The sequence below is a fragment of the Oncorhynchus keta genome, chromosome 5, assembly GCF_023373465.1.
Source record: "Oncorhynchus keta strain PuntledgeMale-10-30-2019 chromosome 5, Oket_V2, whole genome shotgun sequence".
Taxonomy (NCBI): Eukaryota; Metazoa; Chordata; class Actinopteri; order Salmoniformes; family Salmonidae; genus Oncorhynchus; species Oncorhynchus keta.
The window spans coordinates 1,042,721-1,070,062 of record NC_068425.1 but is presented as its reverse complement, the minus strand read 5'-3'; the positions used below and the strand labels follow the sequence as shown (position 1 = coordinate 1,070,062).

The window sequence follows — 27,342 nt, the reverse complement described above, 5'->3', positions numbered from 1 at the left end:
AATTCGACACATACAACAACACAGAGTTACACATGGAATAAACAAAACATACAGTCAATAATACAGTAGAACAAAAGAAAACAAAACGTCTATATGCATTGAGTGCAAATGAGGTAAGATAAGGGAATTAAGGCAATAAATAGTCCATAGTGGCGAAGTAATTACAATATAGCAATTAAACACTGGAATGGTAGATGTGCAGAAGATAAATGTGCAAGTAGAGATACTGGGGTGCAAAGGAGCAAGATAAATAAATATATACAGTATGGGGCAGAGGTAGGTAGATGGGCTGTTTACAGATGGGCTATGTACAGGTGCAGTGATCTGTGAGCTGTTCTGACAGCTGGTGCTTAAAACTAGTGAGGGAGATATGAGTCTCCAGCTTCAGAGATTTTTGCAGTTCGTTCCAATCATTGGCAGCAGAGAACTGGAAGGAAAGACGACCAAAGGAGTAATTGGCTTTGGGGGTGACCAGTGATATATACCTGCTGGAGCACGTGCTACGAGTGGGTGCTGCTATGGTGACCTGTGAGCTGAGATAAGGCGGGGCTTTACCTAGCAGAGACTTGTAGATAACCTGTAGCCAGTGGGTTTGGCGACGAGTATGAAGCGAGGGCCAGCCAACGAGATCATACAGGTCACAGTAGTGGGTAAGTGTATGGGACTTTGGTGACAAAACGGATGGCACTATGATAGACTGCATCCAATTTGTTGAGTAGAGTTTTGGAGGCTAAATAAATCTCTCTCTACTATTATTCTGACATTTCCCATTCTTAAAATAATATGGTTATCCTAACTGACCTAAGACAGGGAATTCTTACTTGGATTAAATGTCAGGAATTGTGACCAACTGAGTTTAAATGTATTTGGCTAAGATGTATGTAAACTTCCGGCTTCAACTGTATATATATATTTTCATTCGATAATGATAATCATCAGGATATTAATCAAATTATGTATAAAAGTTGCATATCTGCTTCAGACTCAAGAATACCTGAACAAACGAATGGCTTTAATGTTTCTTATTTGTCAGAAGTAGAACTCACAAATAACATTTTAACTCCTTTAAAAAAAAGCTGTAAACCCTTACAAGTCATGAGCAATAAATATATATTTTTTAAATAAAATAGTGCAAGTCAATATTCATTATAAATGATAGCCTAATGGCACATCACAGTTTATATTGGGGTAGTTGTCTTACCTTACAAGTAAGAAAGACAAGTCTGTCTACTGTCTCTAGCTTTATTGATAATTATCACAATTTTAATCAAATAATGTTTAAAAGGGTCATTTCTTCTTCAGACTCAAGCCTGCCTGAACAAATCGAAGGCTTTAATGTTTCTTATTTATTGTCAGAAGTAGAAGTACTCGCAAATAACATTAACTCCTTTTTTAACTTATGGCTGGGCGCAGTATTGAGTAGCTTGGATGAATAAGGTGCCCAGAGTACACTGTCTGCTACTGAGGCCCAGTTGCTAATATGTGCATAATATTAGTAGATTTGGATAGAAAACACTCTGAAGTATCTAAAACTGTTTCAATGATGTCTGTGAGTATAACAGAACTCATATGGCAAGCAAAAACCTGAGAAAAGAATCCAACCAGGAAGTGGGAAATCTGAGGTTTGTAGTTTTTCAACTCTTTGCCTATCGAATACACAGTGTCTATGGGGTCAAATTGCACTTCCTAAGGCTTCCACTAGATGTCAACAGTCTTTGTTTGATGCTTCCTACTGTGAAGTGGGGGCGAATGAGAGAGGCATGAGCTGACCACGCGCTTTCACGTGATAGTTAGCTTGAGTTCCATTGCAATTCTACAGACAAAGGAATTCTCCGGTTGGAACATTATCGAAGATTTATGTTAAAAACATCCTAAAGATTGATTCTATACATTATTTGACATGTTTCTATGGACTGTAACGGAACTATTTGACTTTGTCTGCACCTAGTGATCGCGTGTCATGAATTTGGATTACTGGGCTAAACGTGCAAACAAAAAGGAGGTATTTGGACATAAATTATGCACTTTATCGAACAAATCAAACATTTATTGTGGAACTGGGATTCCTGGGAGTGCATTCTGATGAAGATCAAAGGTAAGTGAATATTTATAATGCTATTTATGACTTCTGTTGACTACACAACATGGCGGATATCTGTTTGGGTTGTTTTGGTCTCTGAGGGCTGTGCTCAGATTATTGCATGGTGTGCTTTCTCGGTAAAGCTTTTTTTAAATCTGACACAGCCGTTGCATTAAGGAGAAGTCTATCTTTAATTCCATACATAACACTTGCATCTTGTCAATGTTTATTATGAGTATTTCTGTAAATTGACGTGGCTCTCTGCAAAATCACCGGATGTTTTGGAACTACTGAACATAACGGGCCAATGTATACTGACATTTTTGGATATAAATATGACCTTTATCAAACAAAACGTACATGTATTGTGTAACATGAAGTCCTATGAGTGTCATCTGATGAAGATCATCAAAGGTTAGTGATTCATTTATCTCCATTTCTGCTTTTTGTGACTCCTCTCTTTGGCAGGAAAAATGGCTGTGTTTTTCTGTGACTAGGCACTCACCAAACATAAGTTTGGTTTGCTTTCGTCGTAAAGCCTTTTTCAAATCAGACACTGTGGTGGGATTACCAAGAAGTGTATCTTTAAAATGGTGTAAAATACTTGCATGTTTGAGGAATTTTAATTATGGGATTTGTTGTTTTGAATTTGGCGCACTTTCACTGGCTATTGTCATATCGATCCCGTTAGAGGGATCTCAGCCCAAAGAGGATAATTATAGCTGTAAATCCTTACAAGTTATGAACAAGAAAAAAAATTAAAAACCATATTATGCAAGTCAATATGCATTATAACTGTTTAGCCTAATGGCACATCACAGTTGAAGTTGGGGTAGTTGTTGTCTTACAAGCAAGAAAGACAAGTCTATCTACGGTCTCTGGCTTTAAAGCTACCCTATGGCAGGTCACCATGTTGCCACCTGTGCTAAAAACACGCTCTGAGGGGGAGCAGGTCGCAGGAATGCACAGGTAGTGCATTGCCAGGTGGCTGACTTGAGGAAAGTTTTTGGGGGTGGTTTCACGGTCAGCATCAGGAGTTAACAAACCTCCAGACGAGCTTCAATGCCATACAACACTACTTCCGTGGCCTCCAACTGCTACTAAATGCTAGTAAAACTAAATGCATGCTCTTCAACTGATCGCTGCCCGCACCTGCCTGCCAACTAGCATCACTACTCTGGACGGTTCTGACTTAGAATATGTGGACAACTACACATACCTATGTGTCTGGTTAGACTGTAAACTCTCCTTCCAGACTCATCTCCAATCCAAAATTACATTTAGAATCGGCTCATTTACAAAATAGCCTCCAACTCTATTCAGCAAATTAGATGTAGTCTATCACAGTGCCATCCGTTTTGTCACCAAATCCCCATATACTACCTACCACCGCGACCTGTATGCTCTCGTTGGCTGGCCCTCGCTTCATATTCGTCGCCAAACCCACTGGCTCCAGGTCATCTACAAGTCTGTGCTCGGTAAAGCCCCGCCTTATCTCAGCTCACTGGACACCATAGAAACACCAACCCATAGCACGCGCTCCAGCAGGTATATTTCACTGGTCATCCCCAAAGCCAACACTTACTTTCCTTCTAGTTCTCTGCGGCCAATGACTGGAATTAATTGCAAGAATCACTGAACCTGGAGACTTAAATCTCCCTCACTAACTTAAGCATCAGCAGTTAGAGCAGCTTACTGATCACTGCACCTGTAGACAGCCCATCTGTAAATAGCCCACCCAACTACCTCATTCCCCAAATTATTTATTTTTGCACCCCAGTATCTCTACTTGCACATCATTATCTGCACATCTATCATTCCAGGGTTAATGCTACATTGTATTTATTTTGCCACTATGGCCCATTTATTGTCTTACCTCCTTAATCTTACTACATTTGCACACACTATACATATATTTTTCTATTGTGTTATTGACCGTACATTTGTTTATCCCATGTGTAACTGTTGTTGTTGTCGCACTGCTTTGCTTTATCTTGCCCAGGTCGCAGTTGTAAATGAGAACTTGTTCTCAACTGACCTACCTGGTTAAATAAAGAAAGAAAAAAAAAATCACTTTGATAGATCAGATTTGTTGAATGTACACCAATCTGGGCAATGGAATGGTCTGAGTTCCATTGACTCCTTTTCCGCATCTATGGCCATCTGTTGTCATGTCACCTGCTCGGTTGGGAAGCGACCTCTGCTTAGACTACGAATATGAATACCAGTAGAATGTTTTTATGTCAATATGATTTTCAGATCACAAAAATGTATTTTTTTGGCCAGAGCTGCCTCAGCTGATACCACTGTCTGTACTCTGAAAGTGGCATTTGTTTAGCAAAGAAAGGTTGATTTGTATTTTATTTGATGTTGATATGCCAAGGTATTTGCATTGTGCCATTGTAGGTTCTTTAGACCAGCAAACATTACTTACTTAATCCTTAGTTCTTGGGAGGAACATTGGTGTGCAAACATAAGATTTATATTGTTATTGCAACCTAGCAGAGAATACTGAATGTAAATTATTATTAAAGATTAAACATTTGCTGGAACCAGGGGGGAAAAAGGCAAAAAGCACAGATAATTTGACCAAAAAAAAAAACTTGCCAATACAGCGATAGTTCTGTGCATATTTCACCTATTCATATTAGTTTCAGTCAAAGGCCATGCTTTAGATATACATTATTGGAGAGAAAGATTGACAGAGATCAAGATAAGAATAAAGGCCTACACATACAGTATGAACATTACATAGCATAGAAGATCCATTTATATATCCCGTTTATACAGTGCATTGGGAAAGTATTTAGACTCCTTCACTTTTTCCACAGTTTGTAACATTACAGAGTTGCTTTAGAAATTTTAGCAAATGTATTCAAAATAAAAAAACAAATACCTTATACATGAGTATTCAGACCCTATGCTAGGAGACTCGAAATTGAGCTCAGGTGCATCCCGTTTCCATTGATCTCATCTTTGAGATGTTTCTACAACTTGATTGGAGTCCACCTGTGGATTGGACATGATTTGGAAAGGCACACACCTGTATATATAAAGGTCCCACAGTTGACAGTGCAGATCAGAGCAAAAACCATGAGGTCGAAGGAATTGTCCGTCGAATTCCAAGACAGGATTGTGTCGAGGCACAGATCTGGGGAAGGGTAACCAAAACATTTCTGCAGCATTGAAGGTCCCCAAGAACACAGTGGCCTCCATTCTTAAATGGAAGAAGTTTGGAACCACCAAGACCCAAGAACCCTGATAGAGCTCAAGAGTTCCTCTGTGGAGATTGGATAACCTTCCAGAAGGACAACCATCTCTGCAGCACTCCACCAATCAGGCCTTTATGTATGGTGGCAGCATTCTGGAGGGATGTTTTTCAGCGGCAGGGACTGGGAGAGTAGTCAGAATTGAGGGAAAGAAACTAAGCAAAGTATAGTGTGATCCTTGATGAAAACCTTATCTGAATACTTACGTAAATGTGATAGCAAATTTATAAAAAAAACATTTTTTAAGTTAACATTTATATAAACCTGGTTTTGCTTTGTCATTATGGGGTATTGTGTATAGATTGATGAGAACAAATAACAATTGAATCAATTTTAGAATAAGGCTAATGTAATAAAATGTGGAAAAAGTCAAGGGGTCTGAATAGTTTCCAAATGCACGGTATACACAAGTGTTTTGATGCATAAAATAAACATTGTACACTGAAAAATACACATATATTTATTATAATATGTGGACACCCCTTTTCTACCCCCTTTGCCTTCTTTATTCAGTAAACTGTCTGCAACCCAACCATTGGATGCACAGGGGTGACAACTAAAGCAAATGTCTGTGTGACTAACAGACTACCATCAAGCAGAAGTAGAGCATAACAGGGAGGTCGGTATAAGAACGGTGCATGACTACTCACAGTTCAACATAGAGGGTGTGTATAACAGTCATCACTCCCCCAACCAATATCTAATACGACAGCAGTATTGAGTGAAAAATGAATCAGAACCCCCCCTAAAACGTGTTACAAAAATAAATAAAAAAGTTGTGTCGATATGACAAAAATAATTCAGGGGAATACATTGTCAAGCTGATCTAAATAAAAGAAAGAATAAAAGTTTGCTCCTGCTCCGAAACAAATGTGTTGATTAACAACAAAATAACTTTGTTTCACAACTGTCAAACTGATTACTTGAACTGTGTATTACCTGCAGAGCAAGAACATATAAATGTAACAAGTAAATGTCCCGGAGACGACATTTTGACAACTCAACTTTCGTTCTTCGGTCAGCTAAAACAGAAGCTTAAAATATGGCCTTTACGGGCCACTCCTATAGCAATCCAACCAGCTTTTCATAGACAAGGAAGAAGCATGGTGACAATTCACATAATTCTGCACTTGGTCTCTTTTCATTGATTCCATGTCATTCTTCTTGTTGCATATCTTGATTAAAATGTTTCCACAACACTGTCCCCAGGTCCTGGGTTCACCCATTAACGATAACGTGTGTGCGTGCGTATGTGTGTAAGGGATTATAACTTGAGTGTGTCTCAGGGAGGGGGCAGGGATTCAGTCCAGTTCATGGCTGAATCCAAATGGCACCCTATTGACAAAGAGTCCTATGGGCCTTTGGCCAGTAGTGCACTATAGGGTGTCATTTAGGACACACCCCATGTGTTTACATTGGGGGTCACGTCGGATTCCCGTCACGTCCAACGACATCTCTTCCTCTGACATGCCTCAGGGTCCGACGAACACCCCTCAGAGTCATCGCTTTCAGAGGACAAGGCCCCGGCCAAGGGGGGCGTAGGGGTTGAGTCAGACCCCAAGCCCCCCACACTCCCTTCTTCCCCCTCTGGGGCCCCCAGGAGGCCGTTGTTGAGGCTGAGGACCCAGCCCAGCTTATTGTGCAGCAGGTGGCGCAGGCCAGGGGGCAGCGGCAGGACGCTCAGGGTGTCTGGGCACTCAGGGAGGAGCTGACGGAGGCGGGCACAGCACAGGTACTGCAGGGAAGTGGGCGTGAAGCAGGATCGGATCATCTTCATGCTGCTCTTGGCTGCTGTGGAACACACCATGGGGTAGAAACGCTTGTTCTGTAGCGCCGTAGCCGCCACGCCTGCAGAATAGAATACACACTTTACTGTCCAGTTAAGAATGGAAATGTTTCCATTTTCTGTCACATTACCCAACACAAGCAAAAGGCTAGGCGCAGCACAGGGGTAAATAGCTGGGTACATGCAGAGGGGGAATATGAGAAATCCTAGGTACCTTCCATGTTAATTAGGTGTAGAAGTGATTTATATCGCCAGTTTTCCCATCCCAGATCAAGCCTAGTCCCATCACTTTGAATGGAAATTTTCCTTAGAGCATGCATGCCCAGGACTAAGCTTAAATCAGTGTCTGTGAAACTGGTCCCTAATGCCCGTCTAATTACATGCTGCCTAACCACCCATCTAACATGCCGTGTTGGGGAAGCTACCCTGAAAATATAGTTTATCAAGCTACCAATTGCAGCATTCCTAAGACACGTTCACGCAGATGAGCAGGGACCCTGGGCATATTTCTTTTGGTGTTTTTCAGAGTCAGTAGAAAGGCATCTTTTGTGTCCTAATTTTTCATAACTGTGACCTTACTTGCCCACCGTCTGTAAACTGAGGAGTTGCGGTTTTGTCTCACCAGGGGTGATGGTCGAATTCTTATTTATCGTTGGGATCGATTTGGAGATGGAGGGTCTGTCATGGTCTGGGGCGGTGTGTCACAGCATCATCGGACGAGCTTGTTGTCATTGCAGGCAATCTCAACGCTGTGCTTTACAGGGAAGACATCCTCCTCCCTCATGTGGTACCCTTCCAGCAAGCTCATCCTGACATGAACCTCCAGCATGGCAATTCCACCAGCCATACTGCTTGTTCTGTGCATGATTTCCTACAAGACAGGAATGTCAGTGTTCTGCCATGGCCAGCGAAGAGCCCGGATCTCAATCCCATTGAGCAAGTCTGGGACCTGTTGGATTGGAGGGAGAGGTCTATGGCCATTCCCCCCAAAAATGTCCGGGAACTTGCAGGTGCCTTGGTGGAAGAGTGGGGTAACATCTCACAGCAAGAACTGGAAAATCTGATGCAGTCCATGAGGAGGAGATGCAATGCAGTAAATGCAGCTGGAGGTCACACCAGATACTGACTGTTACTTTTGACCCCCTCCCCCTTTGTTCAGGGACACATTATTCAATTTCTGTTAGTCGAATCTTGTTATGTTCAGACAAAGATTTACACATCTTAAGTTTGCTGGGAAAAAAATGCAGTTGACAGTGAGAGGACATTTCTTTTTTTGCTGAGTTTAGTTTACTTCACTAAAGTTAATTTGACAAAGTAGTTCAGCACATCCAAACTACTTTGTGATAAATGATATCTAAATCGAAAAATGTCAGACTATAAATTGCAACAGTCAAATGTTAACAAAAACTGTTTCAAGTGAGAATTAGGCATGCCTGATGCCATAAAATAAATTAAAATACTTCCTACCTCACCCATATTTTCTTATCTTTTTGCCCAAAAAAGTAGTGTAGTTCCAGTAGTTAGCCTCAACGCTACATGGCGAAAAAGTTATTAACTACTCAAAACGCTACCAAGATTTGAATTTAGTTCAACTAGCACCAAGCTACTGCAAAACATCATTAAATTACTATGTGTAGATCACTACTCACCCCACCTGGTCCCCTTGACCCCTGTAATTACCTATGCACTTGCGGTTCTTAAAGAAGGTGAGTGTTCCGTGCCATGTGTCCAGGTGCACTCCGATGATTGAGCCCTGGCCGAAACGTGAGGAGAAGTTCACCTTGTCTCCTTTATGATGCAACAGACCTAGAAGAAGACGACCATATTAGCATTATGTGGAAGGACCACTAGAGGGCAGGCTGGGCTCATGGATAGTAGCCCAACAAAGCATGGGAGACAAGGTAACCAGAGTCAATTAAGCACAGCTGACGGTACTAATGAGATACTCTCCTTCCCCTATAAAAGAGAGAATGGAACCAGCAGAGAGGGAGAAAACTATCTCTGGAAGATGGCCACCGAGAGAGAAGCTGTGCTGAAAGAACCACGAAGATGGTGACAAACCCGTGATTTATGTTTGTTGTAGTTTAAAGATTATCCTATTGTGTTCTTGTTTCATCTGGAGAAGAAGATGTGTGTTTTTCCTTGGAAGATTTTTCATTGATTATGTTAGAATGTTTTTGGTTGACAAAATACCCTCAATAGAGAACCGTGTTCAATCAGAAAAACCTACTCCTGACTCGTTTATTCCACCTTCCCGCTTTAGAGTGACGCCTAATTACTTGGTACGCTCACATTGGTGGAGGATGCAGGCATTAGGTGGACGAGTGACACAAGGATAAGTGAGTAAATTAATATTCTTCCAGAAGACCCGGAGGAACCATTCAAGAACGATGGATAACGCCCTACTACAACAATTGATCACGGCACAGCAGACAACCATAGAACTCCTGCAACAACAGCTCAGTCGACGAGAAGAACCTACAGTTAGGCCAAGAGCGGCTGCTCACGCCATCTTACCTCGTCTCTCCAAGGAGGATGATATTGAGGCCTTTCTCATGACCTTCGAAAGGACGGCCACCTTGGAAGAGTGGCCGCCCACAGAATGGGCTAGCGCATTAGCTCCTCTTTTGACCGGGGTGCGGCGGACTATGGGCGACTAAAAACCGAGATCCTGTCCCGGTACCAGCTGACTGCCAGAGATAGGGCTGTAAAGTTCCATCAATGGACCTATACAGCTGATCAACCCGTCCGTGCTCAGATCTTCGCCTTAATACGACGACGAAACAGTGGCTAGAACCTGGAAAGGGAGTAGGACATGTGATAGAGACTCTCGTAGTGGACAAGATATTGAGAGAATTACCCAGTGACTTAAAGGGTTGTGGGGCAAGCCAACCCGTTGTCAGCCGACGACATAGCCCAGGCGGTGGAAACATATCGGTCTACAGGGGAGTTGTTAAAAAGTGACAAGGAGGAACGGAAGGAGTCTTCCAATCCCGTACCACGACTCACCCCGGCGCGCCCGCCACCGAAACGTCCAAGCCCCTCCAGGAGGTGGGAGAAGTCAGCCACCACACAGCCGGGTCGGTGTTATAAGTGTCAGTCTCCCAACCATTATGCCCCACAATGTCCTAGCAAGGATGAGCCCATGGTCACGGAGTCGTCACTGCCTACCCCCACACATCCCGTTTTGAGGGGGCAGGAACAACACTGTTGGTTAGCAGAGATAGCCCCAGCCTCAAAGATTCCGGTGCGAGTTGAAGGACAAGATGTGGTAGCTATTCTCGACTCGGGAAGTATGGTTACGTTAGTAGAGGAGCGGATGGTGACCTCCGCCACACTGCTACCAGACAAAGTAGCCGTATCCTGTATCCATGGAGACACCCACTATTACCCCACTGTGAATCTGCCTATTCTCACTCCAAAAGGAAGGTGTACAGTCAGGGCAGGGAAAGTGCCCCAGCTGAAGGTGCCATTATTGATCGGGAGAGACTGTCCCCTATATAAGGAGCTTCGGCAGATGACGTTATGCACGGGAAGAAGGGGGACAGGAAAGAAGAGAACCTCCAAGCCCGAGGTAGTAGTACTACAAGGAGACGTAGCCGCGTCCTCGTCCTCTACAGCAGAGGAAGAAATAGCGAACCAACGTTTACGACAGATATTCCAGGAAACCACCGATGAAGACACCTGTGAAGGGTTATACACAACGCAGGAAGGAAGGAGCAACCAGGCACTAAGGGATATATTTGAAGCTCCATCCGAGGAGGGAACCTGGAAGGGATTCTCCTCGGTCTCCCTGATGGGGATGTGGAACAACCTCCACATCCCTCTACTGAGGTTGACCTGCCCCAGGAATTAAAGGGACAGTTCGGCACCTCGCAGCGTAGAGACCCAGACCTAAGGGAGGCCATGAGGAAGGTGAAGGTGATCGACGGAAGGAACGTCGACGGATCAGGTGAGCCCCTCTTCCTTACTATGCAATCAGGCGGGGTCTCTTATACTGGGTCGTACGACGAAGGGGGGAAAACCAGGAATTACTAATGGTGCCTAGACCATACAGGGATACAGTTCTACAGTTAGCCCATTCCCACGTCCTAGGAGGACACCTGGCACGAGACAAGACGATTGACAGAATCATGCAGAGATTCTATTGGCCCCGTGTCACCCGAGATGTGGCCAGGTATTGTAAGACGTGTGATCAATGTCAACGTACAGCCCCACGGCCACACCTACGTAACCCTTTGATTCCTCTCCCCATCATAGAGACTCCCTTTGAACGCATAGCTATGGACCTCGTAGGACCCCTCCCAAAATCCGCCAGAGGACACGAGTACATCCTAGTGGTTATAGATTATGCTACCAAGTTCCCGGAGGCCATACCCCTACGTAACATGTCGTCAAAGGGAATTGCCAAGGAGTTATTCCTGATGTTCTCTCGTGTGGGCCTTCCCAAGACTATCTTAACCGATCAAGGAACCCCGTTCATGTCCCGGTTGATGAAGGACTTGTGTCGGTTATATCAGGTTCAACAGATACGTACAAGCATATTCCACCCTCAAACAGATGGGTTGTGTGAACGCTGAACAAAACAATTAAAAGCATGTTGAGAAGAGTGGTGTCCCGAGACGGGAAAAACTGGGACATGCTTCTCCCACACTTAATGTTTGCCCTGCGAGAAGTACCCCAGGCATCCACTGGATTCTCTCCGTTTGAATTGCTCTATGGCAGACCCTGTCGAGGAATCCTCGACTTAGCCAAGGAGACCTGGGAGACCCAACCATGCCCCTTTCGATCTACAATAGAACACGTTACCCTGATGAGAGACCGCCTGTCAGCAGTGTGGCCCATAGTCAAGGAGCATATGGAGAAGGCCCAAAGGACCCAAGGCCGGGCCTATGATAAATCTGCGAGCCCCCGTGGGAGAGAAAGTGATGGTGCTTGTGCCCACGGCCGAACATCGCTTGCTGGCGCAGTGGAGGGGGCCCTACGAGGTAATGAAAAGGGTCTCACCGGTCAATTACCTCATCAAGCAACCTGACAGGAGGAAGAAGGTCCAACTCTATCACATAAACCTGCTGAAGACGTACCATGGACGAGAGGAGGAGGTGGCTTTGATAGCCCTGGAGGGCAAAGAAAAAAAAGAGGCTCTACCACAGGTGCGCCGTGGCCAAACTCTCCTACCGGAGCAGTCAAGACAGCTAGACAAGCTGATTATGAACTTTGGTCGAATATTCTCTCCATTCCCAGGACAAACAGATGTCCTGTTCCACCATATCCACACTGAACCCGGCAAGAAAGTGCATATCCGCCCTTACAGGATTCCTGAGGCTCGCCGAGTCATCGCTAAGAAAGAGGTGAGGGAGATGTTGAGGATGGGCGTGATCGAGCCCTCGACGAGCGAGTGGTCCAGTCCCATAGTCCTGGTCCCCAAAGCCGATGGTAGTATGAGACTCTGCAACGACTTTAGGGGCGTGAATGCCATCTCTACATTCGATGCGTACCCCATGCCCCGTGTGGATGAACTCTTGGAGCGCTTAGGAAAGGCCAAGTTCATCACTACCCTGGATTTGACGAAGGGATATTGGCAAGTGCCGGTGGCTCCGGAGGATCGCCCAAAGGCTGCCTTCGCCACCCCAGAGGGGCTTTTCCAGTATGTGAGGATGCCCTTCGGACTGCACGGAGCTGCTGCAACCTTCCAACGCCTCATGGATGCCATTCTACGGCCCCATCAAGAGTATGCAGCGGCGTACATAGACGATGTGGTCATCCACAGCGAGGACTGGGATAGTCACCTCCTGCGATTACGTGCGGTGCTCGTGAGTTTGGAAGCCACAGGGTTGACAGCCAATCCAAATAAATGCTGCCTGGGCCTGTCCGAAGCGGAATACCTGGGGTATACCGTGGGGAATGGGAAAATACGCCCGCAGGCAGAGAAGACCAGGGCAATTCGTGACTGGCCTCGACCCCGGACCAAGCGAGACGTTCGGGCCTTCTTAGGGATAACAGGATATTATCGCCGTTTTATCCCGGGATATGGAACCATTGCCAACCCCTCACAAACCTCATCAGGAAAAACCTGCCAAACCAGGTAGAGTGGAAAGACGAGACGGAAGAGGCCTTTCAATTGTTAAAAGATGGCCTGTGTTCCGATCCCGTTCTACAGGCTCCGGACTTCTCACAAGAGTTCATTGTGCAGGTCGACGCCTCGGATACAGGGCTCGGGGCCGTACTAGCTCAGGGTGAAGGTGAAGCAGAGAAGCCGATTCTCTTCATTAGTAGGAAACTCAGCGATCGGGAACAGAGGTATGCGACCGTAGAGAAAGAGGCCTTAGCCATCAAGTGGGCCCTCGATTATCTCCGGTACTACCTACTGGGTCGGAGGTTTGCATTAGTTACTGACCATGCGCCCCTCACGTGGATGGCTGGTAAGAGAAACAATAACAACAGAATAGCCAGATGGTTTTTGTCTTTACAACCGTTCTCTTTCCATGTCATCCACAGGGCCGGATCGAGGAACGAGAATGCAGACGCGCTGTCCCGACGCGACCAAGACGGTGCGTCTGGCGCCCGACCCTCCGGTTCAGTCCTGGGGGGGAAGGTATGTGGAAGGACCACTAGAGGGCAGGCTGGGCTCATGGATAGTAGCCCAACAAAGCATGGGAGACAAGGTAACCAGAGTCAATTAAGCACAGCTGACGGTACTAATGAGATACTCTCCTTCCCCTATAAAAGAGAGAATGGAACCAGCAGAGAGGGAGAAAACTATCTCTGGAAGATGGCCACCGAGAGAGAAGCTGTGCTGAAAGAACCACGAAGATGGTGACAAACCCGTGATTTATGTTTGTTGTAGTTTAAAGATTATCCTATTGTGTTCTTGTTTCATCTGGAGAAGAAGATGTGTGTTTTTCCTTGGAAGATTTTTCATTGATTATGTTAGAATGTTTTTGGTTGACAAAATACCCTCAATAGAGAACCGTGTTCAATCAGAAAAACCTACTCCTGACTGGTTTATTCCACCTTCCCGCTTTAGAGTGACGCCTAATTACTTGGTACGCTCACAATTATAAGGGGAAAACAAAACAGGCTCACACAAAATGATTTCATGTTTCAAAATGTCTTTATCCAGATGAAGGGTACTATTATGGGATCCCCTATGGCTCCTAATTATGCTAATTTGTATGTGGGTTACAGTCCACTCTCAACCCTCAAAAAAAACATTTTTTTTGCACAACATTATTTGGAAATGGTACATTGATATCTTGGTTCCATTCTGGAATTTTCCATACCAGTTAGCTCATCAAATGCCAACTAGCGTTAGAGCAATGACTGGAAGTCTATGGGAACAGCTTTCCGACCTACCTTCATACTGGATGGTCATGGCTTAACAGCTTTTGTCAAATTGACATCAAAAGTGATGTTTTCGCATTTTAGTTAACCCTTTTCATAACCTTAACCCAAATCTCCTAACCTGCTACAAAAAGTCAAATCGGACAGAAGCTGTATTCCTTCTAGTCAAAACCATACTGGACGAAGAAGTTAATCTGACTCTGGGGAGATAAATAGATAAAAGGTCTTCATTGCCAACATCCGAAGTATCCCTTAAACTCTTGTTCGGGGGACCAAAGATTCATTATGCAATCTTACACACATCAAATCAGTTTACTTGATATTTTGATTATTTGTGAGGTTAATGTTCTATACACAGACCTTTACAAGAACCCCACTGATCATAACAGTTTGCTGAAGCCTGATAGCTGTCACCCGCTTCCCAGAATCAAAAGAATTTAAAAAAAAGACAAATCAGACTTCAAATGAAACAGAGATAAACATAAAATTCTATGAAGGCGATACAAAAATGGTCAGATCAATATTGCCATCGATAAAATAAAAAACAAAGAGAAACTCTTTCAAGGACAGTCTCGCAAAAATAATAATTTTTGCATTCTCCCTAAAGCGCTACTCAAAATGCTCAGAAATTAAAGGAATCATTCATAAAACATTGGCACATTCAGAGATTAGTCTCGGTAAGTAATTTGCTCCAGGAATAAGAATGGCACTGCAATGGACAGCAGCCTTTTTACAGGCTCCTGACAATTCTTTGTACATAATAGAGATCGACCAACTATGATTTTTGAAAGCCAATACCGATTATTGGAGGACCCAAAAAAAAGCCGATGCCGATTGAATCGGCCGATTTTTAAAAGTGTATTTGAAATAATGACAATTACAACAATACTGAATGAACACTTATTTTAACTTAATATAATACATCAATAAAAAGCAATGTAGCCTCAAATAAATAATGAAACATGCTCAATTTGGTTTAAATAATACAAAAACAAAGTGTTGGAGAAGAAAGTAAAAGTGCAATATGTGCCATGTAAAAAAGCTAACGTTTAAGTTCCTTGCACAGAACATGAGAACATATGAAAGTTGGTGGTTCCTTTTAACATGAGACTTCAATATTCCAAGGTTAAGAGGTTTTAGGTTGTAGTAGGACTATTTGTAGTAGGACTATTTCTCTCTATACCCTTTGTATTTTATATACCCTTTGACTATTGGATGTTCTTATAGGCACTTTAGTATTGCCAGTGTAACAGTATAGCTTCCGTCCCTCTTCTCGCCCCTACCTGGGCTCGGAACCAGGATTACATCGACAACAGCCACCCTCGAAGCATTATTACCCATCGCTCCACACACTTGCAAACCGCAGTGTTTGACAACCCTGCATCGGAGTTACTAGGTAGTGTGTGGCTTTCCTTTTCTTTTTAAAGAAAACAAAAAAACAGGCAACACAGGGTGATGATTTTACTGTGTATGTTTTGTAATCAAGGGCATGGGTTCAAATAGTATTTGTTCTTTTGAGCTATGCTTGATTGAGCTTGCCTGGCACAAATACGATAGCTCCAAAAGTGAAAACCCTGTCCAGCAAAGCAGGCACCACTCAATCAAACGCTGAACATATGTGAAATAAACTAATACTATATGAACCCAGGAATGCTTGTGATAAGTACTATCTGATGGATTATATGGTTTTACCAGTGTAGGAGAGACCCCAGCTGTCATCATCTTTCCCCAACAGGCTGCAGAAGGTATGTCTGTACTTATCCAGGTTCACGTCACAGGTTCCGATGCCTACCATCTACACAACATCAAAAGTCTTCATTCAACATGTTCACCTTAATCACATATAAAAATAGAACAGTAATCAATATGCTCACCATTATACAAAATGCAAAAGGTTCACAAAATAAGCTTTAGGAAAGAGAAACTACTAAACTTCCTAAGGTCTTACACGCCTAAGCCCCATCCCCCAGCAGTGGAGGCTGGTGAAGAGAGAAATTAGAGGACAGGCTCATAGTAATGGCTGGAATGGAATGAAAACAGCTCCATTCATTCCATTAAATATGCCCGTCCTCCTATTTAAAGTGACACCAGACTCCACTGATCATTCTAATCCTGTCTCCTGAGAAATGATGGATGGAGCCTCACCATGTCTGTCCCGTACACTGGTGATGTCATCTTGATCTCCCAGAAGTGCTGGCCATCTGCCAGCTCCTTGGAACCTCTGATGGCCGCTGTGCCACAGCTGTACTCTGTGTGGAAGTTGACTTTGCGGTTGTCGCAGGTCATCAACGTGGCCGTGGAGCGGTTACTGTCGTCCCACACCCAGTCGAAGTCTGCAATGTCAAGAGGTCAGTGGATCCAATGACAGTTGACCTGCAACATCTCAGACACTTAGATATTTTAATAAGCAAATAATGGTGAGAGTTTAACTTTGGGAACACCCTGATACAGCTTGGGCATGAAACAGATGAAAACCCTCAGAAACCGTGTGAAATACCTGAAGGGACTACCTGAACTTGACCAATAAAAAACAAGTTCTGCTACGGTGTGCCCTTCTGAACACCACCTTAGTTTCTCCACCCTGCCCTTCCCATCCTCACCCTGGTCTTCCTCTCCACAGTGGCAGTCTTTGATGCGGTGGAAGCCCCGGAGACGTGGGTTGCAGCTGGGCTCTGCCTGGGAGTCGCAGGTGCAGTACGACTCTCCGGTAACGGGCACGGCACTGGGGACCGGTGGCACCACGAGCCGGTAGTCTGGCTCAGAGTCTGAGTCACTGTACTGCAGAGGGTACAAACGCAATTTACAAACAGTACCTAACAGTGCTCAAATATGTCAGCTGTGCTTGACTCCGCATTTCTGGCACAATGGAACCATCTACGTCAGAGGTGTCAAACTCATTCCATGGAAGGCCAATTGTTTGCGGATTTTCGCTCCTCCCTTCTACTTGATTGATCAACTAGCCTTAGGTCCCTGATTGGTTAGGAACTCCCCTCACCTGGTTATCTAGGTCTTAATTGGACACAAATTGAAAGGAAAAAACAGAAGACAATCCGCCCTCCATGCAATGAGTTTCACACCCCTGGTCTACGTCCGTCACAAACCGACCCTTACCTGTAAGCGTTCGTAGCCCCACTCCTGACTCTCTGAGGCCAGTACCTGCACTCGGGAATCAGCGTCTCGCCGTATTCCACTCCATACGTAACGCCATGCCCGGCTGTTCCTGCTCCGCCTTGACATTGCAGCAGGACACCTGGGGGAGGGAGGAGTCAGGAGAGTTAGATGGACAAAGGTTGCATCCAAAATGACACCCTATTCAGTGCATTACTTTTGACTATGAGCTCCAGAAGTTGACATTTTTATAAAGTAGGCAAAAATGTGAAATGCAGTGCATTTGCTAAGTATTCAGACCACTTCACTTTTTCCACATTTTGTTACGTTACAGCCTTATTCTAAAATTTAATAAATCGTTTTCCCACCTCATCAATCTACACACAATACCCCATAATGACATAGCAAAAACAGTTTGAAATATCACATTTACATAAGTTTTCAGACCCTTTATTTAGTACTTTGAGAGCCCCGACGCTCGGTCTGAACATTAACACGCATCGCTTGTGGTATGGTTTTGGAAGCATAAGGACTTTATATTTCCTATCAGCGAGAAATCATTTTCAAAAAACAAAAAGGATAAATGGATACACACACGTCTTTATAGGATTAGTGTTTCCACACCGCCATCTACATGTTACAGTGTGTTTACGGAAGACAGAGGGACCACCTGTGCTAATTAGCTCTCTAGCATGCTCCTAACACCTTTGTGTAATGGAAGAAGGCCGCCAGAAACGTGTTGTCACTGAACAACACTGGAGGCTGCAACTGTGATAAAGCCAGTTGAAAGTGTATACTTCACATTTGTGAAATGATATTGACGCGATATGAAAGTAAAGGGCTTTATGTTTCTAGAACCATATCGCAATTTAGAATAAATTCAGGTTTAGAATTTAGACTGGCTTTGGCTGCCAAAGCCAGTCTACCTCTTAAGATACTCTTTAAGGTCCCCAAGGACCTTCAGAGTAACGGTAGGCTCCTTAACCTCAAAGTCTAAGCCAGGGATCATCAAATAGATTCAGCCGTGGGACGATTTTTTTCTTGGGTGGATTTGTAGACTGCAAAAATTTGCTAGCTAGCTAACCAACAATCGTAACCATGTGAGACAACAGGTGCTCATTGTGCAAATGTATTTATGTTTTTAACAGACATTGGAGACAAAATACAGTTTACATGTTGTCAACAATCTAAGCCAACCCTTTCTGTTTTGCCTCATAGTTGCGCACGTGTTGGTTTTGTTGCTAAACAACCAACCCGTCTATTAGTTTGTAGGCCAAACCGTTTGGATGCTACAGAGGCAAGGCTTTGTGAGAAGACCGATTTTCTGGATTTCTCCTGGTCTGACAAACAGTGATGCAGAAGGCCGACACAGGCGGATGTGGTGGATTGAGCCTATGTAAAATTTCAACAACAAAAAAACATGTTTATCTTAGACGGATTTTGAAGGGGATATTTTTATTATGTTAGACTGATGCACGGGTGCATCAATCGACTAGGGGGTTAACAGTACATCTAAGGCTAACTGATGCCTAACCACACCAAAAATTATGCATAAATTAGGATTTCCCATTCAGGCCGTTTACCATTTAAACAAATTATCACAGTTCCGGTTTGCTAAAGGGGCACCAATGCAACAGATAGAATAATGAGCCAGATATTTCACCGGCTGTATAAATATGAAGCATCCAGTTGCTGTTTCCACTCACTGCCAAATATGGTGATATGAGGAAGTCCAGTGGCCAGCAGTGTGAGAAGATGGCGCAAGATGGATTTTGGCCATCATTCTGCTAATTTTCTCATCGATTAAACATTTGATCACCATACAGTTTTGTTTCCAAAACTAAAATCTTTAACAGAATAGACTGTTTGTAGACTTCACCCCTTGCCAGAGTTTTAAAAAAATGCATTGTTTAGAAGTACAAGAGCGAATTTACTTATAGCACACGTACTTCCGAGTAGGCCGTTCCCCAAACATAAATGTGCAAATAAAATGCTTGTGCTTGGTTCTGCCCACTATAACTATTTTACTATTTTACTCCCATTGCAAAACTAGTGGTGCACGACTCCAGGATTTTTGGAGTTGAAAGTAGTCGACTCTTGCTCGACTCCCAAAATGATTGCAGTCCTTACTAGGAAGATGACATTTGCGTTCTAGACTGACATGAGCATGCTGCTGCCCACTTGCGTATAAAAGGCCCATTTTGTTTGAATATATAAGGTGATGTGTAGGAACTAGAATATTTCTATGATATTTATCTGTGTGCAGTCTTGACAGATCCCATGGGATGATGTGGCGCACTACACTGATAAACCTGGCCGTGGACTTTGTCATGTTATAGCCCTATTCGGTCAGGTATTACTAGAGAGGTTGTTTCATCTTCAGGCATTTCTCTTAAAAATTCACTGATCTGTTGCTGACTGTTAGGCAATGAGTCAGGCTGATGCTGAGTGAGTGATTGGTGGGGAGGGCCGGAGGAGGTTGTATGTTTGTTTGTTGAGAGAGCACAACAGTCATGTAGTGCGAGAGGAGAGAGCAGCACGTGTGCACGTTGTGACAACTTTTTACCAGTTGTAGGTAGGCCATTTAGATTGTCATTATGGAGAGTTATTTCTAAACCTTTATCCATAATCATAATAATACGCTAGAATGCACATCAAGAAATAATGGAGACAAAGTGTAACAGGTGTAAAATATATTTTCACCGAAAATTCATCATTTATTTTTATTTTGAGATGCATTACACTACTTTCAAGAGTGAACCATTTTATTGTATTCATTTTCTAAATTGTGATGTTGTGATGTCATCAACAGGAGCCATACTTTTACTCCTCAGTTTGCTCAAAGTGTGATGAGGAGAGGTATGTGTTGAATGTACATGTTAGCAAATGTTCACAAATGTTGTTTCACTACTGTCGGTAGGAATATATATTAGCGTGAATGGGGATCATTTGAGTGCAACTTTACAAGGCTAGCCCAGCTACCGTTAGCTTAGAGAGAGAGAGGGAGAGAGTCTCTTTGCTGACGATTTTCTGGCATTATCTTTTATAAGGAAAATATACTTGTGTATGAGAGTCCAGACGTCAGCATTAACGTTTGCCTTGGATTTGTAGCCATTCCACGCAGGTATGTTGTGAAATGTGATGTTTTTGTATTTCATGTTGTGCCTAGTTAGTTAGTTGTGTCGTTCATTTTGTTACCTGTCCGGTCATGCCAGGAATGGCATTGTTGCCTCATTAGTATGCCTCGGGTATAATAGTACATTCAAATAAATATTTTGCACATATTAGAAAATTATTAGTGTACAACATTTATGAAATGTTAGTCTTTTGAAAATATTAACATGTATAATATAATGTACAATGTATTTTTTTTTGTTGATGTGAGTTCTCAAAGCGTGTTGAAGAGAGGCAATTACACTTGTGCATGAGTCCAGATGGCAGCATTAACGTTTGCATTCCATGCAGTCATTAAAAGAGAGACAACCCGCAGAATTGTGTCCAGAGCTTTCATTTCCCTCCCACCTTCAAATCAAATTGTATTTGCCACAGGTGTAGACCTTACAATGAAATGCTCACTTACAAGCCCTTAACCAACAATGCAGATAAGAAAATAGCCCTCCCCCCAAAAAAGTAAAAGATAAGAATAACAAATAATTAAAAAGAGTAGCAGCAGTAAATAACAATAGCGGGGCTATATACAGGGGGTACCGGTACAGAATAACGTTGAGGTAATATGTACATGTAGGTAATTATTAAAGTGACTATGCATAGATAAGAGTGTAGCAGCGGCGTAGAAGGGAGGGGGCAATGCAAATAGTCTGGGTAGACATTTGATTAGATGTTCAGGAGTTTTATGACTTGGGGGTAGAATCTGTTTATAGAAGCCTCTTTGTACCTAGACTTGGCACTCCGGTACCGTTTGCCGTGCGGTAGCATAGAGAACAGTCTATGACTTGGCTGGAGTCTTTGACTGTACGCACTACCCTCTGAAGTGCCTTGCACTGAGGCTGAGCAGTTGCCATACCAGGCAGAGATGCAACCCATCAGGATGCTCTCGATGGTGCAGCTGTAAAACATTTTGAGGATCTGAGGACCCATGCCAAATCTTTTCAGTCTCCTGAGGGGGAATAGGTTTTGTTGTGCCTACTTCATGACTGTCTTGGTGCGTTAGGACCATGTTAGTTTGTTGGTGATGTGGACGCCAAGGAACTTGAAGCTCTAAATCTTCTCCACTACAGCTCCGTCGATGAGAATGGGGTCATGCTCGGTCCCCATTTTCCTGTAGTCCACAATAATCTGTCTTGGTCATGTTGAAAGGTTGTTGTCCTTGCACCACGCAGTCAGGTCTCTGACCACCTCTCTATAGGCCATCTCACCAGTCTGTGATTAGGCCTACCAAATCAAATCAAATTGTATTTGTCACATACACATGGTTAGCAGATGTTAATGCAAGTGTAGCGAAATGCTTGTGCTTCTAGTTCCGACAATGCAGTAATAACCAACAAGTAATCTAGCTAACAATTCCAAAACTACTACCTTATAGACACAAGTGTAAGGGGATAAAGAATATGTACATAAAGATATATGAATGAGTGATGGTACAGAGCGGCATAGGCAAGATACAGTAGATGGTATTGAGTACAGTATATACATATGAGATGAGTATGTAAAGTGGCATAGTTAAAGTGGCTAGTGATACATGTATTACATAAAGATGCAGTAGATGATATAGAGTACAATATATCCGTATACATATGAGATGAATAATGTAGGGTATGTAAACATTATATTAGTTAGCATTGTTTAGAGAGGGTAGTGATATATTTTACATAATTTCCCATCAATTCCCATTATTAAAGTGGCTGGAGTTGAGTCAGTGTGTTGGCAGCAGCCACTCAATGTTAGTGGTGGCTGTTTAACAGTCTGATGACCTTGAGATAGAAGCTGTTTTTCAGTCTCTCTGTCCCAGCTTTGATGCACCTGTACTGACCTCGCCTTCTGGATGATAGCGGGGTGAACAGGCAGTGGCTCGGGTGATTGTTGTCCTTGATGATCTTTATGGCCTTCCTGTGACATCGGGTGGTGTAGGTGTCCTGGAGGGCAGGTAGTTTGCCCCCGGTGATGCGTTGTGCAGACCTCACTACCCTCTGGAGAGCCTTGAATTTCTTCGCTTCTGTTGTGGGCGGAGCAGTTGCCGTACCAGGCGGTGATACAGAATTTCTTCGCTTCTGTTGTGGGCGGAGCAGTTGCCGTACCAGGCGGTGATACAGCCCGACAGGATGCTCTCGATTGTGCATCTGTAGAAGTTTGTGAGTGCTTTTGGTGACAAGCCGAATTTCTTCGCTTCTGTTGTGGGCGGAGCAGTTGCCGTACCAGGCGGTGATACAGAATTTCTTCGCTTCTGTTGTGGGCGGAGCAGTTGCCGTACCAGGCGGTGATACAGCCCGACAGGATGCTCTCGATTGTGCATCTGTAGAAGTTTGTGAGTGCTTTTGGTGACAAACCGAATTTCTTCAGCCTCCTGAGGTTGAAGAGGCGCTGCTGTGCCTTCTTCATGATGCTGTCTGTGTGGGTGGACCAATTCAGTTTGTCTGTGATGTGTATGCCGAGGAACTTAAAACTTACTACCCTCTCCACTACTGTTCCATCAATGTGGATAGGGGGGTGTTCCCTCTGCTGTTTCCTGAAGTCCACAATCATCTTCTTAGTTTTGTTGATGTTGAGTGTGAGGTTATTTTCCTGATACCACTCTCCGAGGGCCCTCACCTCCTCCCTGTAGGCCGTCTCGTCGTTGTTGGTAATCAAGCCTACCACTGTTGTGTCGTCCGCAAACTTGATGATTGAGTTGGAGGCGTGCATGGCCACGATGGTGTTGGAGTCGTGGTTGGCTATGTAGTCATGAGTGAACAGGGAGTACAGGAGGAGACTGAGCACGCACCCGAGGGGCCCCTGTGTTGAGGATCTGTGTGGCAGATGTGTTGTTACCTACCCTTACCACCTGGGGGCTGCCCATCAGGAAGTCCAGGATCCAGTTGCAGAGGGAGGTGTTTAGTCCCAGGGTCCTTAGCTTAGTGGGTATAGGGTTTCTGGGAAAATGGTGTTGATGTGAGCCATGACCAGCCTTTCAAAGCATTTCATGGCTACAGACGTGAGTGCTACGGGTCGGTAGTCATTTAGGCAGGTTACCATAGTGCTCTTGGGCACAGGGACTGTGGTAGTCTGCTTGAACCATGTTGGTATGATGGACAGACAGGTAGAGGTTGAAAATGTCAGTGAAGACACTTGTCAGTTGGTCAGCACATGCTCGGAGTACACGTCCTGGTAATCCGTCTGGCACTGCTGCCTTGTGAACGTTGTCCTGTTTAAAGATCTTACTCACATCCGCTGCGGAGAGCGTGATCACACAGTCATCCGGAATAGCTGATGCTCTTATGCATGTTTCAGTGTTACTTGCCTCGAAGCGAGCATAGAAGTTATTTAGCTCGTCTGGTAAGCTAGTGTCACTGGGCAGCTCTCGACTGTGCTTCCCTTTGTAGTCTGTAATAGTTTGCAAGCCATGCCAGATCCGACGAGCATTGGAGCCGGTGTAGTATGATTCGATCTTAATTGTGTATTGACGCTTTGCCTGTTTGATGGTTTGTCGGAGGGCATAGCGTGATTTCCGCTCCTTGAAAGTGGCAGCTCTACCCTTTAGCTCAGTGCGAATGTTGCCTGGAATCCATGACTTCTGGTTGAGGTATGTACGTAGTCACTGTGGGGACGACGTCATCGATGCACTTATTGATGAAGCCAGTGACTGATGTGGTGTACTCATCAATGCCATTGGAAGAATCCCGGAACATATTCCAGTCTGTGCTAGCAAAACGGTCCTGTAGTTTAGCATCTGCTTAATCTGACCACTTGTTTATTGACCTAGTCACTGGTGCTTCCTGCTTTCATTTTTGCTTATAAGCAGGAATCAGGAGGATAGAATTACGGTCATATTTGCCAAATGGAGGGCGAGGGAGAGCTTTGTACACGTCTGTGTGTGGAGTAAATGTGGTCTAGAAATGTTTTCCCATCTGGTTGCACATTTAACATGCTGATAGAAATGAGGTAAAATGAATTTGAGTTTCCCTGCATTAAAGTCCCCAGCCACTAGGAGCGCCGCCTCTGGATGAGCGTTTTCCTGTTTGCTTATGCTGGTATACAGCTCATTGAATTTGTGCCAGCATCGGTCTGTTGTGGTAAGTAGACAGCTACGAAAAATACCAGAACACAACGCAAAAAGCTACCAGTACAGAACCTGTTACAAAAGTAGTGGAAAACGCACTAGAGCGCATTACATAAATTCACTCAGGTGGTTTAAACTCCATTCCAACATTGACTACTTAAAGAAAAAGGTATCAAGCGCAGTGCTTTATGCATGCTCAGTTCTTGGGTCTCGGGGGCTACCCGAGTGGAAATTTGAAGTGGAAGTTATGAAACTCCCTCACGTGGTTCTTTTTATGGGGGGAAAGTCCTCATTGAAACTGACTTTGGCTAAATGTGGAGAATTACAAATTTGCCTCTGTTGGCCATCAAGTACCCTATTCATGTATATACCATCGTAGGCTACCATTTGATACAATAAATATGCTGAAATTAAATGACGATTTCACTGGAGTCATTGCAAATCAATTTGTGCCACTTGTGTAGCCTACCTGGACCTGGCAAAGCAATGTAATAAATAGCCTATGACTTCAGTTTGTTGATGTAGCCTTGTGTTATTATGAACACATTCGATTAACGGTAACAGTTGTCAGATTAGGCTACAGGTAAAACAAATTAAAATTAAACACTGGCTGTTGTTGACAAGCATATTCAGTTCATATGCATATTATTCATATTTAACTGAGTGATTGAAATTATGACCCCATCCTCAGTAGCCTATTCCAGCAGGCTATTGGGAAACAAGCACTTGTGACGAAATCGCCTCGCTATTCATTAATTAGTCTTAATTTGAATTTAGCAAGCTGCTAAATCGTTCAGTTTACAGCTGGCCTACATCTTATTTAGGATACTGTAGACTATCTGAAATTAGATGTAGGCCTATACGGGGCTATAGGATACCAGCCTTTAGCTAAGCAAACTGTCATTGCATTCATAAACCCACATTTGTGTCTGTAGACTATGCCTATTGAAATGACAAGTCAATCTCGCAAATGGGCCATTTATAATGGTTTGCAGTCTTAATATTTGGCACATAAAAGCACAATTGCCAGAATGTTTTATGTTCATTCAAGTGTTTCTTGCTCAGAGATTGAGATCCTCTGTCTAACTTTCATCACTCAAACTCTTCTGTCAGATTTATCTATAGTTATGCACATGCAAAAAGGGGATTTATTTACATAAAATAAACCAGGTTCAATGCCTGAATGTGGATTGGCTGAAAGCTGTGGTAATATCATACCATATACCACAGGTATGACAAAACATTACTTTTTACCGTTCTAATTAATGGTAACCAGTTTATAATAGCAATAAGGCACTCTGGGGGTTTGTGGTATTTGGCCAATATACCATGGCTGTCTGCAGGCACTCCCCGTTGTTTAGTGCGTAAGAACAGCCCTTGGCCATGGTATATTGGCCATATACCATACCCCTTGTGCCTTATGACATAATAAGACATAATAAAGGAATTTGAATGTGGCAAGAGAAAATATAATTAACCCTTATTAAACTCGGCAGATAATTTTTCCATCAATGGATGTCGGTTTGACTGCTATGATTAAGCAATATCGTAACTTCCGATAATTATTTTGAGGAAACCCGAATTATGCTTCTAACGTCGTTTCACGTTACTACGTTACAACTCCTCTCTTACTGGGTGGGAAAAATGTGGGTTAGTTTTCCAAGCCTTTTGGATGGGATTTGAGTGGTAATTGGGCTAAACATTTTAGCTTCACCTGGCAACCCTGGCTACTGTACACTTCACACACCTGTCATGCACATATTTTAGCTAGCTGTATTTTACTTACCTAGTTGCTGTGCATAAAATATCTAATCAAATTAAGTGACGAGGCCACTGATTAGATCATGCAATCAATCATCTCGTGCATTTCGTCGGGTACGTTTTGGGCCTAACGTTAGCTGGCTAGCGGAACAGCCATAACGTGCTGCAACATGTTGTCAATTTAACTAACGTTAACCGGCTATCTGTGCCTCCTTGGTCAAGAACTACACATTTACACCATGGCAAGAATTTTGGAAATAATATGCATCATAACTAGTTACATATATCCAGTTAGTAACCTTTCTCCAACATGTTTTTGTTGACGTTAGCTAGCAAGTACCTAGCTGGATAGCGTTAGCGCGATTGCTAATGTACCTGTACTGTAACGTTACCAGCTTGCCAGTCGTCCGCTTCCTGTTTTACACTTAAAAATAATCCCTCGGTCTTCGTTAAACATCACAGGACTGAATATGCCAACATCTTAATCAAACATTTGCAGTTAAGTACAGTACATTTGCAGTTCAGTACATGCTAGTCGGCCAACAGAGTAATGAGTTTCTCAGCCCAGAGGCGCAACATCGCGAGACTTCCGGGAACGCTTACAAAACAGACCAGGCCTGGGTTTGAGACTACAACGTACATTTTTTTCCCTTAACGCTTCGAACACACCGACTGTGTTTTGCGTTTCGATACACCAGAAGTACATTCATTTCCAATGAAACGCTGCATTCCCTTGCAGCATTGCGTTGCAGAGGCAGTGCGTTCTGTGTGGTGCATCAAA

The 27,342-nt window shown here is 43.6% G+C and overlaps 1 protein-coding gene across 1 annotated transcript; it reads right to left on the bottom strand.

Moving 5' to 3' along the window:
• Positions 1 to 4,423: 4,423 nt before the first annotated feature.
• On the bottom strand, positions 4,424 to 27,161 carry LOC118384233 (SPRY domain-containing SOCS box protein 3-like). Its single transcript, XM_035770577.2, has 7 exons — positions 26,937 to 27,161; positions 17,591 to 17,729; positions 17,080 to 17,257; positions 16,625 to 16,812; positions 16,172 to 16,274; positions 8,816 to 8,941; positions 4,424 to 7,197 (listed from the first exon to the last, which is right to left on the bottom strand). Exons 2-7 carry the CDS (start codon positions 17,714 to 17,716, stop codon positions 6,788 to 6,790), a joined length of 1,131 nt encoding a protein of 376 aa, XP_035626470.1. The 5' UTR covers positions 17,717 to 17,729; positions 26,937 to 27,161; the 3' UTR covers positions 4,424 to 6,787.
• Positions 27,162 to 27,342: the final 181 nt, after the last annotated feature.